General features: G+C 34.2%; 1 protein-coding gene across 4 annotated transcripts in view; it reads left to right on the forward strand.

Annotated features, from left to right (window-relative positions):
- The first annotated feature begins 1,378 nt into the window (after positions 1-1,378).
- LOC127880994 (probable beta-tubulin polyglutamylase) overlaps positions 1,379-15,721 on the forward strand; it is a 226,527-nt gene continuing 212,184 nt past the window's right edge. Inside the window, exon 1 of one of the 4 annotated variants that reach the window (XM_052428550.1) lies at positions 1,379-1,736. In XM_052428550.1, the coding sequence (XP_052284510.1) occupies positions 1,578-1,736 (159 nt within the window). In that variant the 5' untranslated portion in view covers positions 1,379-1,577. Of the gene's footprint in view, positions 1,737-1,819; positions 1,913-15,721 lie in introns of those variants that run through there. The other 3 variants (XM_052428549.1, XM_052428552.1, XM_052428551.1) reach the window with 3 other exon arrangements.

Genomic DNA, 15,721 nt, shown 5'->3' on the forward strand with positions numbered 1-15,721 from the left:
GTTGACGCATGTGAATTAGTTTTTTTTCATCGTCTGTAAATGCTTAAGTCGTAAATAAACATTTAATTCTGTTCTGTTCTATATTTCAATGTTAAAATGTATGATTTACAATATATATAAATAAGTGACATAAGATACATTTTCTTGCTAACGCGAACCTTAGCACTGTTACTAATTCATTGTCTGTTAAGGTAAATCTTAACACAATAATATTATAAACATGAAAAAATAACACGATAGTTTGTAAACGAGATAATTATCTCAAAACTTTTGTAGTGATCTTCTATGCTACCATACTATAACTATTATTATTTGTGAAATTATAGAACGCCAGATATATAACGAAAAGCATATTGATGCTCAAGCACACCGGAATATGAGGCTTATACATGGAAATCGCCTAGAAATCTATTTCCTAATTAATATGTAAAGGTGGTTTTTCAATCGTGCATGGTATTGGATTTTCATTCGGTTGAATTACGGTTCCATACAACTCCTCAGGAGAATTCGTCCGATCCATCGATGATAGCGTTTACTTGTCGCCATGACAACCAAACGCAAAGCTGATCGTCCTGTTACCTCGCATGACACGAATAGCACATTAGTGTTCACGAGATACTCAGCTATTCTGTTTGAGGTCGGAAAAGCTGATCAATTATTGAGGAATAGGTTGCTCATTTACATACGATGTAACCAGTCGCGACTGTCGGAGATATCTTTAGCAGCATCTATGCGACTAGCGCTTGAAAATTTAAGACTGGGTGTAGAACCGTGGCCTGGTTACAAAAGTCAAATCAATCAATTTTGTCATGCGAATAGTAGATCTAGTGAATGATATTTTGTCAATATTATCAATGAGCAATATTTAAGTAAAGGAAGCAATGGGATGCGATCACTTGTAATCTTTATTATTACTATTAACGGTGTTGCATGTTAGTTTTTGCTGTAGAACTAGTGGCATCCTCTCTTGTAAAAACAAATTTAAAAGAAGAATATATTATGTGTCTTCCATTCCGTCAATGGGTAAAAAAAATGCAAACTCGGAAGATACATGTTATACCGGGTAGATATTAATAGTTGCTTAAAACACGTAACTTCGTAAGCGGTAATAACTAATGCAATGTAGCTCTGGGTAACACATTATGAATGTAAACAATGATACATCTACATTTAATCGGAACAAACGAGTAAAATATGTTGCGTTTTGTCCAATATTCCTAGCTTCAATGCGGACTGATTCGATGTTCATAAATCGCAATTTTAGTTTTTTTAAACTTTGCGCCATAAATCACTCTTAGGCTTCATTTCATTCCTTATGCTAACATTGATTGGTCCATATTTGCCGGTTTATCCAATGAAACGTATTGCTATTTCCCGTTGCTAAGCAAGCTAACTTTTCAAAGCACCTGCAACCTTAGTACGAATAAGCCTTCTTTTTCACAACACCTTTACTTAAATAGCAATTATCTTCATGTATCTTAACAAACATATTAGATAAAATATAATTTTAAATTCGTCATTCAATATTAATCACAAAATCTGCCTATTGTAAAGAACAACAAATGTAAACAAACAAAATGGCGGACGGCGATCAGAAAGACACGGAAGAAACCAAGAAAAATGTCGTTAAATTAAAATACATGACATTTATTGATTGTTCTGAAACAAATAACGCCTCAACAGCTGAAAACCTCAGTCTACAAGAAGCATTTTTGCGCTACAAGGAAGCAAAACAGGTTAGATATTCCATTTCATGCTCTCAAAAAATGTCAAGTTTCAGTTTGATACGCATTGTTCAAGGGAAATAAATCTGGCTGTTACTTCAATTTAGCAAGGTGTCAATATACAAGGTATTGATAATGATTTATATAATGAATTGAAAATGCCCGGCTTAAAGAAAAAGAAGAAAAAGGTATGAAGTGTGCAATTAACATTTAAGTGTGTTTTTACATTTGTTTTAATGTTTGTCAGCTATTCATTTCATAACTTAAAATACATTCTATTTTGAATGACTTACCTGGATTACTTGTTAAAGAGATTGTGCCATTGATAAGTCATTACAACATGTACATGTACGTTAAAGGACTGTGTGTCATCAAACAGGTTATACTGTATTCAACTTGAAAAATACATTTGATTTTAGTATGGTAGTTGACTTTTGTATTTTTGTCAAACATTATTTGTTTATATTCACAAAACAAAAAATAATTATGGGCTATACTTCATTTATTAATGATATTTTCACTTTGAGTTATACAACACTTTGCCTTACTTTGATGGGTGAAAGTATGTCAGTACTGTCCAACCGTTTGAACCCAACCTGTCAAGGGAAGCAGTCAAAGTGGCTGCAGTAGGCAGATGGCCTATTGTTATGTGTTTTGTTAGCTGTAAGTATCATTCTAATTCAAATAAAAACAAAACCAATCTGGGCTAAAGATAACTTTTGGCGTATAATGGGTAATTCACCCCTTATTGACAACAATTGGGTTTTTGTAAATTCAATAGAGTTTTAGCTAAAATTTTAACCCCCTACTTTTGAGCTTATTAGTTTTTTTCACTCCTGTTTTTTGAACTCAATAATGGGTAATTAAGGAAATGACATATAAAATTATAATATAATAAAAATCTACTAAGGTTACTTTATTATTTATACAAATGGAGTTTAAAAAGGTACCAACCTGTACATTACAACAAACAATAACTGAATTTCTAATCAAAGTTCATTCATTATTGCGTTGAATAAAACCTAGTTTGTATAAATCGCTGCACAATTGATGAAGTTATGGCTGTTCAAAGCGATGTACCCCGTTTTCTGGTCATTTTGAGTTAAATACCTTGAAAATGAAAGTAGAAATTGGATGGGTTTATGAATAATTACAATTATACCCCAAAGATTGATAACCGCTGGAAAGACTGCCTTATTTTCTTCATAGGACAGCATATAAACTATCCAGTACATTTTTGTACCGAAAATAACCAGTCTAAAAATATGCCCGGTGTTTGTAAGAATTGCGTATCATGACGCAAGTTTTTTTACCGGAATTACGTTATTACATTTGTATTTGCCTTTATGTACGCTTTATTTTGAATTTAATTACATTTTTGGTTATTTTTATTGAGTAACAACGCAAACACGCTTGTTATCCAGAGCTCCAGATAAGGATTTGTGAAATAAGTAACGGTACTGCCACTGACAGAAAGACAAGGAGTAACGCTGAAAATCAATTAGTACTTGTACTGCCATATCCAAAAATACAGGTAGTACTGTACTACCCGTGTTCTTGAATATTGAAGGGTGTATAACTGCTTTTACAGAAACATTTGCAGCAATTATAATAAATAAACTTAGCTTCTTAAACAGTTACTTTATTAGGTTTTCCATTCAAAATTATGATGCAAATACAACTACACATTAAAACTCATGACTAAATATTAGTTCTTCATTTATATAATTTTTCTTGACAAGAAAACACAAGCCAACTAGTAAGCTAAATAAATGAACACAAATGTCACTGTCTCATCTCAAAAGAATAATTGCTTTAGCAGTTAACTGTCAAAGCCACATTTTTAGCCACCGATGCATTCAAATTGTTTAATATTAGGACGAGAATGTCTTTTTCTTGGGTTTACAGATTAAATGTCAGGATGGTAAGACGACCATATGTAGCCATTGTAGGGCAACAAAGTGTGTTTTATTAACCGCTTTCGGTTTAGCCGGCCCTCCTTGCGGGCAGACATATTTTTTGACCGGTTTATAAGTAACCAGAAATCACGCGACAGAATAGACAATAAAACCGAACCCAGTCTACATTTTTTCGGTAATTTAAATAAATGAAAAGGCGCCGTTAGGTAAGAGACCAACAAATCACGCCGCGCTGACGTGGACGTATCGGTACGGCCAGGTTTTTTTTCGTAAATGCGTAAAAGGGATATTCAAGTTGTAATTGTACGCCCCGTTAATAAAAATAAATGCGTAAATCTTCATGAAAAAGCCGTATGTTCGGCTGTATGGCCCTTATCTGGAGCTCTGTTATCTATAGCCCTGACAAATTCAGGGAAAGACCGTACAGTCTGGATAACATGTTATTTGTGCCTTTTACACTATATTGAATTATTTTATATTTTTTATGCCTCTGAAGGAGGGCATATAGTGATTGCACGGTCCGTCTGTCTTTCCGTCACAATTTTGCGTTTAGGTTTCGATAAACTGCTCATAACTTCTATGTCGCTTCAGATGTTTTTTCATATTTGGTATGCATGTGTATATAGACAAGACTTTTCCATACGCACACACATTTTGACACATTTAACCTTGACCTTAAACTTAGGGTCCGCGTTTAGGTTTTGAAATTTGCGTTTAGGTTTCTAAAATAGTGTTTTTTGGGGCATATGTCTTTCGATGGAGACAGCTCTTGTTAATACAAGTATTTCAAAATGATTTGTCAATAAAGCTGTCTGTGGTACACTTTTAAATGCATGATTTAAGTATATTCCTTTAGTTTCAGTCATTTGAAAAAAAGGTGATGCTTTTATATGGACATGAACAATACAAAATTATTTTCATTTTTGTACATGAACAATAAGAAACTATTAGCATTTCTGGCATGCACTTGGAATCACATTCACAGATGTCCTTGATTTATTCTTGGTTTATATTTGAATATACATGTACTGATCATTATCATATTGCTTATCATTAATATGGAATCATTGATCATGAATTTCTATCATTCAAAAGAATATCACCAGTTTATTAAAAATCTTATGATGTATGCCCCTGTGATGCTTTTATGCTGCAGCCAATGGTAGCGCAAGACTTCATTGAATATTTTTAATAACAGTGAATTAACACCTGCAATTTACAAAACTCGAGCATGTCTGGCATAACGTTTTGCATATTTAAACATCAGAACTAATTTGATAGATTTTAGTGTGCCCGTTTTATAGGCTGGTGTATAAATATATAAATACCTTAGTTTACAGTCATTACACAACTCATATACATAGAAATATTTTATAAAGTAGTATTATTTTTAAAATCATTTAACACATAGCACAACTAGAAGAATGTCTAGCGATGTTGTCCATTACTCTTTTAGCAGAATTTTAATGCAAAATGAGTTATATATTGTACAATAATAATATTCATTTTTACACAATAATACACAGGGTTGCCGGTGGTTATTATGACATGTTGCTACCGACATCCCTTCTTAACCTTTTCAGTGCGGGAACCGAATTTTAAAGGCCTTTGCAAACAGTTTGGATCCAGATGAGATGCCACAGAACGTGGCGTCTCATCTGGATCCAAACTGTTTGCTATTCTGATAGTATTCTTTGAAAAAAAATGAAGAAAATGCTTATTTTAGAAATTCAGCAGACGACATTTTAACAGACGACAAATTTCCCAGCATGCAAAGGGTTAATCCAATGTGGTCTAGCGACATCCCTTCTTAATCCAATGTGGTCTAGCGACATCCCTTCTTAATCCCAGGGTTCGCACAGGGCTTGAAAAGTGCTTGAAAACGAGTCTTAGGCTTGAAAAGCCCTTGAACAAAGGTTGGCCTTGAAAAAGTGCTTGAAAAGTGCTTATTTCAAGTAAAAAAAGCCTTGAAAATGTTTATTTCTGCTCAAAATTACTTTTATCATCGCTTTAATTATAAACTTAAATCGTTCTTAAGGGAAATATTATGAAAATTTTTCATAAATTACTTGGCGCAAAAAGTTGAGTTCGAAATATAAGTTTCATACACTATTGAGTACAAAACTTTATGTGTACACGTCACAGATTAGGTGTAATACGTCAGAGATTCTCTATTGTGATTATTTTTCGCGAGTGAAAACGCAGCGATGCGGAAGTGTTGTTTCAAACCAGGGTGTTTAAGTGAATATTCCTGGGTACAGAAAACAAATGACATTCGAAAAGCACATTGTCGGGTCAGTATGAAAACCATTGATGTTTGGGGGATGGGGAAAGCGCTTTAAAAAGCCACAAGAAAGGGAAAACCCACAAAGAAAACATGAAATTGAGGAGCAAACAGGGTTCTTGGGATGTGTTTTTTTGTGAAACAGGAAGGTACTATTGTTAAAACTGTTAAATCTAAAACAGACATAAACAACAACAGCCCATCTGTGTCGAACCAGGAAGGCACAGCCACATAGAGTGTGCAAATAGAAGATATTAAAATTCCAGGACCTTCGCAACCATCAGCAGCAGTATCAAAATCGCAGACATTCATAGACAAATTCGTTACAAAAAATGATATGTTGAAAGTGGAAGTATTGTGGGTATTGCATACCGTTTGCACACATCAATCCTTCAATTCCACTAAAAACATTACAAAGTTATTTCAGGTTGTGTTCCATGACAGTACCATTGCAAAGAAATTTTCTTGCGGAGACCGCAAGACAGCATGTGTGGCTGTTTTTGGGGCTAGCTGAACATTTCAAAACTTTACTTGATAGTTCTATAAATGGACCGTACTCAGTGTCTTTTGATGAAAGTTTAAACAAGAAAGACCAATCCAAGCAAATGGATATCCATGTTTGGTTGAACCTGCATTTTATAATGGAAACTAACGTACGGTTCTCGGCCTTGAAAATGAAAATTTGGCCTTGAAAAGTCCTTGAAAAGTGCTTGAATTTAGGTTTGAGATTTCTGTTTGAACCATGAATCCAATGTGGTCTAGCGACATCCCTTCTTAATCCAATGTTGTCTAGCGACATCCCTTAATTCCAGCAACATGCTTTAAGTAGCTACCTTACATAAGTAATCCATGAAGGAAGACCCCAATCTTAACACAGGGTCTTGCTTATTCTAGTTGCCCAATTGCTTTTATTATAGTTTATTGATTGCCAAAGATTCCTGACCAAAAAAACCCAAACATATTGACAATATGTAAAATCAGGATATGAAATGTATAAACAATGCCTTAATTTTTCCATATGCCAATGTGTTCCAATTAAAAATGTACTTGAGGAGTCTGCACAGGCTAATAAGAGACGACATGCTCTCCCGGGATGCCACCAGCATTCACCGGGGCTCAACCTGGGCATAACCGACCAGGAATAGTCCGAGGCTTTGCAGTAGCTCTGCCAGGGTCTGATGCCTGTATAGCCCCGGTGAGTGCTGGTGGAGTTACGGTATACCGGGGCTCTGCCGAGATGTTGCCGGCTTTCACACGCTTTCCACCTGGGCATTACCGGCGATAACCATGGCTCTGCCGGGGCTTCACCGTGATAAACCGTAGCTTGTCCGGGATTGACCGAGACTCTGCGGGGTTGTTGACCGGTTTCAGACGGGGCGGCACTAGGAAATAGTGTGAATGCGTTAAACAATTTCTACGCATAATCCCAGTTCTCGCCTGTCGACGGTCTTTAGCAAACCGGGATGGACCAGGGCTCTACCGGCAATAGTGAGACTTGGTCTTAATGAAAGGGATATCTACTTGCCCCCTAGAATTTGTACCTGTCACAGGCAACCGGGGGTCCACTTTAGTTAACCTCTGAACAATGGTAGTTAACAGTCATTTATATACAATTAATGTATTATAGATATGTATTTTTAGAATTCATACTTTAACACATTTCTGGTAGCAGCTATTGGTGTGGTATACAGATTGGAAACAGACACATGAATAGGAAATCAACATGCTTTATTGTATAATACTGTGTTGAAAATTAAAGTACGTAAATTAGGTACAGTTCAAGTCTGCCAAAACATTTTAACCCATCTTTTATTTAAATAATTTTAACTCCGTGGCTTTTGGAATAAAATGGGTGTGATACACAATATTTTAACTGGAAATATAATTCATATTACCACATGTTTACCACAAGCAAATTTTTCTGAGAAATCTTTATGGAAACATCTGAGGGAATTGTAATTCCTGTAGACCATAAAGAAGGAATTTCACAGAGGGAATATTATTAACACATGTTTAATAATGTTTAGATACAAATTATGAAGATATTAATATTGCCTAGGAGCTCATAGTGGGATGAAGTTGTTGTGGAAAAAATACCCCTCTGTTCTTCATCAGCTTGGAGTGTGGTACACACTTGTTATAGAGGGAGCAAGCTAAGTGTGAAATATGGAAATTCTTATTATTTCTATGGACTATAGTTCTTTGAAAAATTGTCTTTTTCTGCAAAAGATTACAAAAAACAATGTTTGAGTTTTATTCTAAAAATTCTTTCATACATGTATAAAAATGCTATCTAAAATGAATAACTAATCATTTCAGTTTATGGGAAATACCAGTATATAATTGCCACATTTCTCCAGTTATGATATTGAAATGTTAAATTTGTCAACACCATGAAGTATTACACATAAAATGTGCGAAATACTTATGTTTACGCCCAGTGATTCACACATTTCTGTTTTATTAACTCTTGAGCATGGCACACAAAACACATTTAATGTTTATGGAATCAGATGAATTCCCTAGTAGGAGGGCATTGAATTTGATATTTTACCAAAGCTTCAAAAAGCGGGTGGGCATTTTAAAATATTTTCTGTAAGTTGCAGGTTGATTTACGCCCCTTCCCTGAGTCATTAGGGCACTGCAGCTTTAGTTGCGAGTGATTTGTTACCATCAAATAGAAAAAGTTCACAGGGCTTCTTTGGTGGTTTGCCATACTCGCCTATTTTGAAAGTTTTACAATATTGGCAATCAAAATAAACGTTTTGCAAAAATGTGTTGTAAGTGCATTTTATTGTATAATACAACAGCAAACAAAATAAGATAAGAAATAGAAATTGGTTCCCATTTACCTAAAAAAACTGATGTTTGATGGTATATCCCTTAAATCAGCCTTTGCAATGTTAGCTTTCATTTATTTGGATCAAAACCTGGCTAAAACATCTATACTTAATAAAAGAGACCATTAAGCAAGTTTTTAACATCTTCAAGTAAACAAGCATTGACATATTTTTATTATAAAATGTATAAGACCAGTACAAGTTCTCTCCCTTTATCCTATAATTTTTGATAAGTTATCTTATTTGATGCAAAGTGTTCTCCTTGCTCTAATGATCTGCTATCCAAACTTGTGTCTATTATGACATGAAGAACGATTCAGTAGCTGAGGATATGTCCATGCACATATTTTTGTCCCCTACCGGTGAAACTGGAGGGGACTTATGGTTTGCGTTCTGTGTGTCCGTCAGTCAGTCAGTCAGTCTGTCACACTTTTCTGGATCCTGGGATAACTTTAAAAGTTCTTCATATTTTTTCAGGAAACTTGAAACATGGATAGATGGCAATATGGAGATTATGCATGTCATTTCATTTTGTTCCTACGTCAAAAATTCTGGTCGCTATGGCAACAAATATAAAAAATAAATAAACAAACATTCTTACAATGGTGGAGATTCACCGGTAGGGGACCATATAGTCATTAAGTCTTCAGAAAAAAACTGGAAAATATATATTAAACATATAGATTTGAATAAACTATTGGAATGTAGATGTGTTTTCTGAAAATCCATGCACTGTGTGTGAATTGAGGCTTTAAGTTTGGTAAAATATACACTTTTTAACATTGGGAATAGGGCAAAATTTTGGTCCCAACTTTGGCCAAAAAACAAATTGGTCCCCATAAAATGAGAAGATTCCCTATTTTCTGTACTGTTTCTCATAATATAGTCACACATAAGGACCTTAAGCAAATATTTGCAAAGAGTGAAAGAAAGTGCGCATACAATTTAATATTAATGCAACCATTGAAAGTTGATCAAGTATTGTTAATTAGGGCTTGAGGGTATATGAATGAAACTATTGTATCTGCGACCAATTTCTATAGAAGATAAATAGTTTGTGCTCAACCATGGAGCTGGTCTCATGTATGCCTAGAGACTGTTTGCACATTAGTTGATAAAGATTCTTCATAAACATTTCGATGGCTGTTCATTACAACTTATCAATCTTCATAAAATTAACATCATTAAAATATCAGCCCATATTCATCAAGATGCTAGACGCACTTATTTCATGCCTATGGATGATGTTGACACGAGATTGCCGCCTTATCGGTTGTCGTGGACAGTATATAATCTACACCCAGTTATCACCAGTTTGAAGTGTATTTAGGATTTGAGAACCCTTCTTACTTTATCTGGAGAAGAGAATTGAAGTGGGGTACCCATCATTGGTCTCCAAGTTGTAAAAGTGAATCTAGCCGTAAAAAATGCCCATTTAGCTTTATTGGGGGGCAGAGTGATTAAGGCATATTTGAGAACATCGCTCCATTGTTTGAAGCATGTTTCCTAAATTTGTTCGACATCATGTTCTTGTTGGAGTAATGCAGTATATAAGAGTGTGAACGATTTACGATTTACTAGAGAGGTCTTAGATATCAGGTTGTCATGAAAGCAAACTTTGCTGTCATAGATCTTGTAAATTTAAAAAAAGACACTCATCCTCAGCACAGACATTTCTTCATGAGACGATTGGCATTTCTTGTTAAGTTTTTTTTTTAGAGCTTTAGAAAAATGCACAAGACTGTAGGATTTCATGCAAATGATGCAAAATTTGTTTTAAACAGAATGTTGATAAATAATAAAACTGAAACACCCCATACTTGTTACAATTTAACAAGTAGTATTTCATTTTGATAAGTATTAAAAGCCATTATTCTGCCCAGACATTTTTTCATGAGATACTGCGTGTTTGCATTTTAACATCATTTAAAGTCATTCAGATCATGCTCACATGATATACTTATTTTTATAATAATATCAATAAAATATTAGGGCTTTTATGTGAAACTCACATTATAGATTTTGATTCTAAAGATATGTTTTTGACTAAAATATTATTTAAACATAAATGAAAATAATCATTATAGAAATTGTTCCGTTTGCAACAATTACTTGTAATATGTGAAAATCATTACAGTAACATGTAAATTTATTACAATTTTGTTCTGTCTCTTTTTTATGTGGTTCTTGCAATTCTTAGTTTTGTGAATAAATAACTTGTCTTGAAGCTTTAAACCTTTTTTTACTATATTTTAAACATTTTTGTTACTTGTGATCAAGACTTTGAATGATTTGTCACCCCAGACCATGACTTTATTAGAATTGCTTTCTGTGAAAACTGAACTTAAACTTGTGCGTAAAGTATCGTCCCAGATATGCCTGTGCAGCCTGGTACAAAACTTATGTTCTTAAGTGGATTTTGGGTTATAAAATACTTCCTTTAAAAAATACAATTAAAACAGAAAGTGTCTCACTGACTTTGTAATGTATAATGCACATGCAATTTGCACAGTTTTCCTAGAGTAATGCTATTATTATTTTTTATCAATATTTAGTCTCAGAACTATTAGGTGTTACATTAGCTCTTAATGCACTCTGCATTTTCTGTCACTTTTGTCCTTAATTCTCATATTTTTGAATGACGGTTCTATTGTATGGCAAATCTTTCAAAAGCCTTATATTCCATGGTAACCATTTGCTATCAGTTATTGTCACTAGGGATACCTTTTTGTAACTATGGCAACTTCAAACACAACAGAGACACGGATATAAGGCCAATTTCTATTACGCCAATGGTTGATTATTAGAGATTTTTTTGCAATAAAATCACCTGTCATACAAATTGCAAATGAAGACTATTTTCAGACTTGAAGGTGCCTGATCATTCTGTATTTAGCAATCTCTTCCCGGTGTTGTGAGTTATTCATGATACACTCATAGCGGAAAAACTGATAAAGTTGAACATCCACACTGCTGTATATGGCAAAAAGGTAATGGATTTTTATCAGTTAATTGATCTTTGCTACTTTCTAGCGAGATGAAAGAGAAAGTTTTATTAAATTGACGCACATTAAATGTGTTAAGGGAAAACTGTTTCGCTATTGGGTAGAAAAATGTATTTTTAAAAATTGGCTTTGTCCTCTTACTTAAATGTGTATTTGCTTTTATTTCATAACGTAAAACGTTTGTGTGAACACATTCTACATCACTCCTGAAATAAGAAACACACACTCTTTGGACATATTTTAGACCAAATTACAACAAATGCCTTTGACAATTTGTTAAAAAACAAAACCAACAACACATTGGAAATCACTACTTGTGATATCTACAACCGGTTGGCTGGTTATGCCACTGGAGATAATTAGTAAACCCTAACTGTTAACTAGTTACCACTTAGATACCTATTGTGATGCATGTGTAGTCCCTTAGAAAGTTAAATTGAATTAAAGACCTTTCTGATTCAAGGTTTAAAGGCTTCATTTCCAACTCTAAGATACTGATGAGCAGCAAGCAGTATAAGCCTGAACAGACTGTGAGACACTCCCAGGCTTTTCTGGTTTTATGCTGTTTGCTTATAGCTGCCATTTCCACTTAGCTTCTGAGTGGGAAAGGGTTAACTAGTGTACATTATGTGTAAATTCAATTTACTAAACAAGTATTTTCAAACATTTATAAAATTATGCAGTTAAATGTAACTGCAATTTTATAAACCAAAAATGTTGCTCAATGAAATAATCGTTATTTACTTTATTACAATTGATTCCCTTAAAAAATGCATTGAAATATTTTAATGGGCTGTTTTTTAATACTAAATAAATAGCAATAAGATGATGTTCTTGTCTGCTGGAGCCAAGTCATATATTATATGGCCCAAAATTAATGAGCTCATACAAATTGCAATATTATCCATTTTAAACTGAGTATTAAGCATGACATTTTTTATTCTTGAACATTTATTTATTATTTTTGAACATTTTTTAGACTAAATGAACCGTTTCTTGGAATTGCTAGAAATGACCTACATGTTAAAATCTAGATCAAATATGTATTTGTTTTGACATATCAATTTGAAAACAATTCATAAGAAAGTCAAATGGTTTATCTCCTTTTGTATACAGATTTTGGATCTTCCTGTGAAATGGTCTATTTTTAGAAGAAAATCAAGTTACTTCAGATGTAAGTTGTATGGATTGCATTTTGTTTTGGGGAAAGGTTTGCTGAACTGGGCATGCCAAACTTCAGACTTGCATCTGTGCCACTGAATAGGGATCTGTATTCAAATCACAATCTTAATATAAATTCCTATACTAAACCATGGAATTTGATAAAACACACTTACCAATGTGCTCAACTACTTGGCATCAAAGTATAGTGACCGATGATTGCATCATATGTAAGCACTTATCGCAGCACATTGATAAACTACAAGATAAAATATTCATTTCTACAAAGGTCAGTCAAACAAAATGATTATCCTTATGGACAATAACTAGTCATGCCTGCTGGTGCTTGTCAAAGAGGAACTCTTGCTGTTGATAATGCTAAGACTTGACAGCACCTGGTAAGTGGATGATGAATTCAATACAAAATTTGATTGGTCAATATTGGTTCAATACTTTAAAGAGACTTATGGTATTGTTTGTTGTGTTGTTTGGACATAATTTGTTTGTTTTATTGAAATCATGTTCCATCTTGAAGAAATATGGAAGATTTTGGCTACTGATAATGAACCAATGATATTCATACATGCCAGAATTTTTCAGGTCCAAATTGGGACTTTCCAAAAAAATTTGTCGGGACATTTTACCAAAAAGCGGGACACCTAAAACGATCAATCATTCCACCTTATCTATATAATCAACATTCAGTATATTACTTACAAAAACTCGAAATTTCTGCCCAATCTTAACGATAAATGTGTGTTCAGCATTTCGTGAACACAGACGTTCTCCATTTTCCGGAAGTAAACACACTCCATAAATTAAAATGAGGGGTATCCCCGTATGCCTCGATTTGACATCCAATTGGTACAGGGATATCCCCTTGAACATATGTAAATCGCGTGACACGATGTGAGTGCATCGAGCACTGTTCTTATTCAACAAATCGTAAATTGACTCTAAATTTAGATTGATGCAATATGTACAAACTATTTTCTGAAAATCAGTCAAAAACGAAAGGTAATTTGTGAGAAACATCAATGTATATTGGTCATCATTCAATTGGTTTGATGTACACAAAATCGGTGTTTAGACAGGATTTATAACCTAAGGTTGTATAATACACAGGATAAAAGTATCGTTGGACTTGATTGGGCCATGAAATACAAACGCAGTTGGCGTTAATTTCTGTATGATACATCTTTCGATAGCAATTAGCGACCCCTATCATAAAAACACCATGGTGTGAATGCTGATTAAATCAATAAGTTGCCGATAAATCGCTGATAAGGTGTAAAAAACAACACTGGTGCTTTCCAGTAGTAGAAGTGGGTTGTTACTTGGGGGCAATAAAGGGATTAGCGATTATAAGTTTTAGCCAGAAAGAGCTTGAAAAGCGAATTTTATTGGGAACTTATAGACCTTATATTGTTTTTAAAGAATGTCGGGACAAATCATCTCATATCGGGATGCCGGGACAAAGAGCCCAAAAGCTGGACTGTCTCGCCGAGATCGGGACGTCTGGCATGTATGCATATATTTTGTAATAAACACCCATACCTGAATACCGGAGACCCCCCCCCCCCTAAAAGTTTTCTTCAAAAATACATTGACAAGTTGCTTTTCATGAACATCATGGTTTGATTTTATAGTATAAGCTTAACATATATAATATAAATTACCTAAAAGGTATCCTGTGAAGTACAGATTAGTAATAAGAACACGTCCATTTTAGTTGTGTATCAAAAATCTATATAATATTGAGATTTTTGTTTTAGTCAGGGAATTTATCCACACTTAATCTGGGAACACCAGTTTCTATTAAAGAATAATTTGTAAGTCAAAATCAGTGAATAAATAACAATAACATGCCAGTTGCCAGTCCCAAATTGACATCGTTGACAGTTTTAATGAAAGTTTTAAGATAGATTGCAATCTTTATTTTTAATGACCAGTCTACAGAATAAGTATCCTTACTGATAAGGGCATTGTTGGTTGGTAAGCCAAGGCCCTTCCTTGTCATTTGAATTCATTGGAGTGCAATGATCACTTTTCAATATGATTTATGAAAAAGGTAATGTGGGCTTATAGAGCCGAAGAGCTTTTCAGGTTGTAGATAAAGTTATTAAAGGCAAGATTATTCAAATTGAGTTAGGGAGAATTCAATGTAGCATTCTCGTAGATTTTTAGTCGAGTTTTGAGGTTGATATCATATTGTCTGAAGGTGAGGTGGTTATGTCCTTGATGGAAGTGCATGTCATTTTTGAAATGTTTTCATGTATCTTTTAAATGGTCAGCCACACACACACTACGCAATGTGATTCAATGAATGCAGTAACTGTTGTCAGTTTATCAGTGGAATCTGTGAGAAAATAGTTATTGAAATTTCATCTCGATAGCATCTTATAACTTGCAAACAAATAATTCACACTCTGCGAAAAGGGGGTTTAATGCATGTGCTGAAAGTGTTGTCCCAGATTAGCCTGTGTAGTCCGCACAGGCTAATCAGGGACGATACTTTACACCTAAACTGGATTTTAGCTAAAAAGAGACCCTCTTAAAATAAAAAATATAAGCGAAAAGTGTTGTCCCAGATTAGCCTGTGTGGACTGCACTGGCGTATCTTAGGGACAACACTGTACGCACATGCATTAAACACTCTTTTTCACAGAGCACGGTTCAAATATTGTTTAAATTAATAACAAGGTTGTTATCTATTACCACCAGATATGTAAAAAAAATCACAAGAAAGACACCACTTCTAACAGTGACCATTTTATTAGCTCGGCTG

Source organism: Dreissena polymorpha, chromosome 5 (assembly GCF_020536995.1).
Source record: "Dreissena polymorpha isolate Duluth1 chromosome 5, UMN_Dpol_1.0, whole genome shotgun sequence".
Classification (NCBI taxonomy): Eukaryota; Metazoa; Mollusca; class Bivalvia; order Myida; family Dreissenidae; genus Dreissena; species Dreissena polymorpha.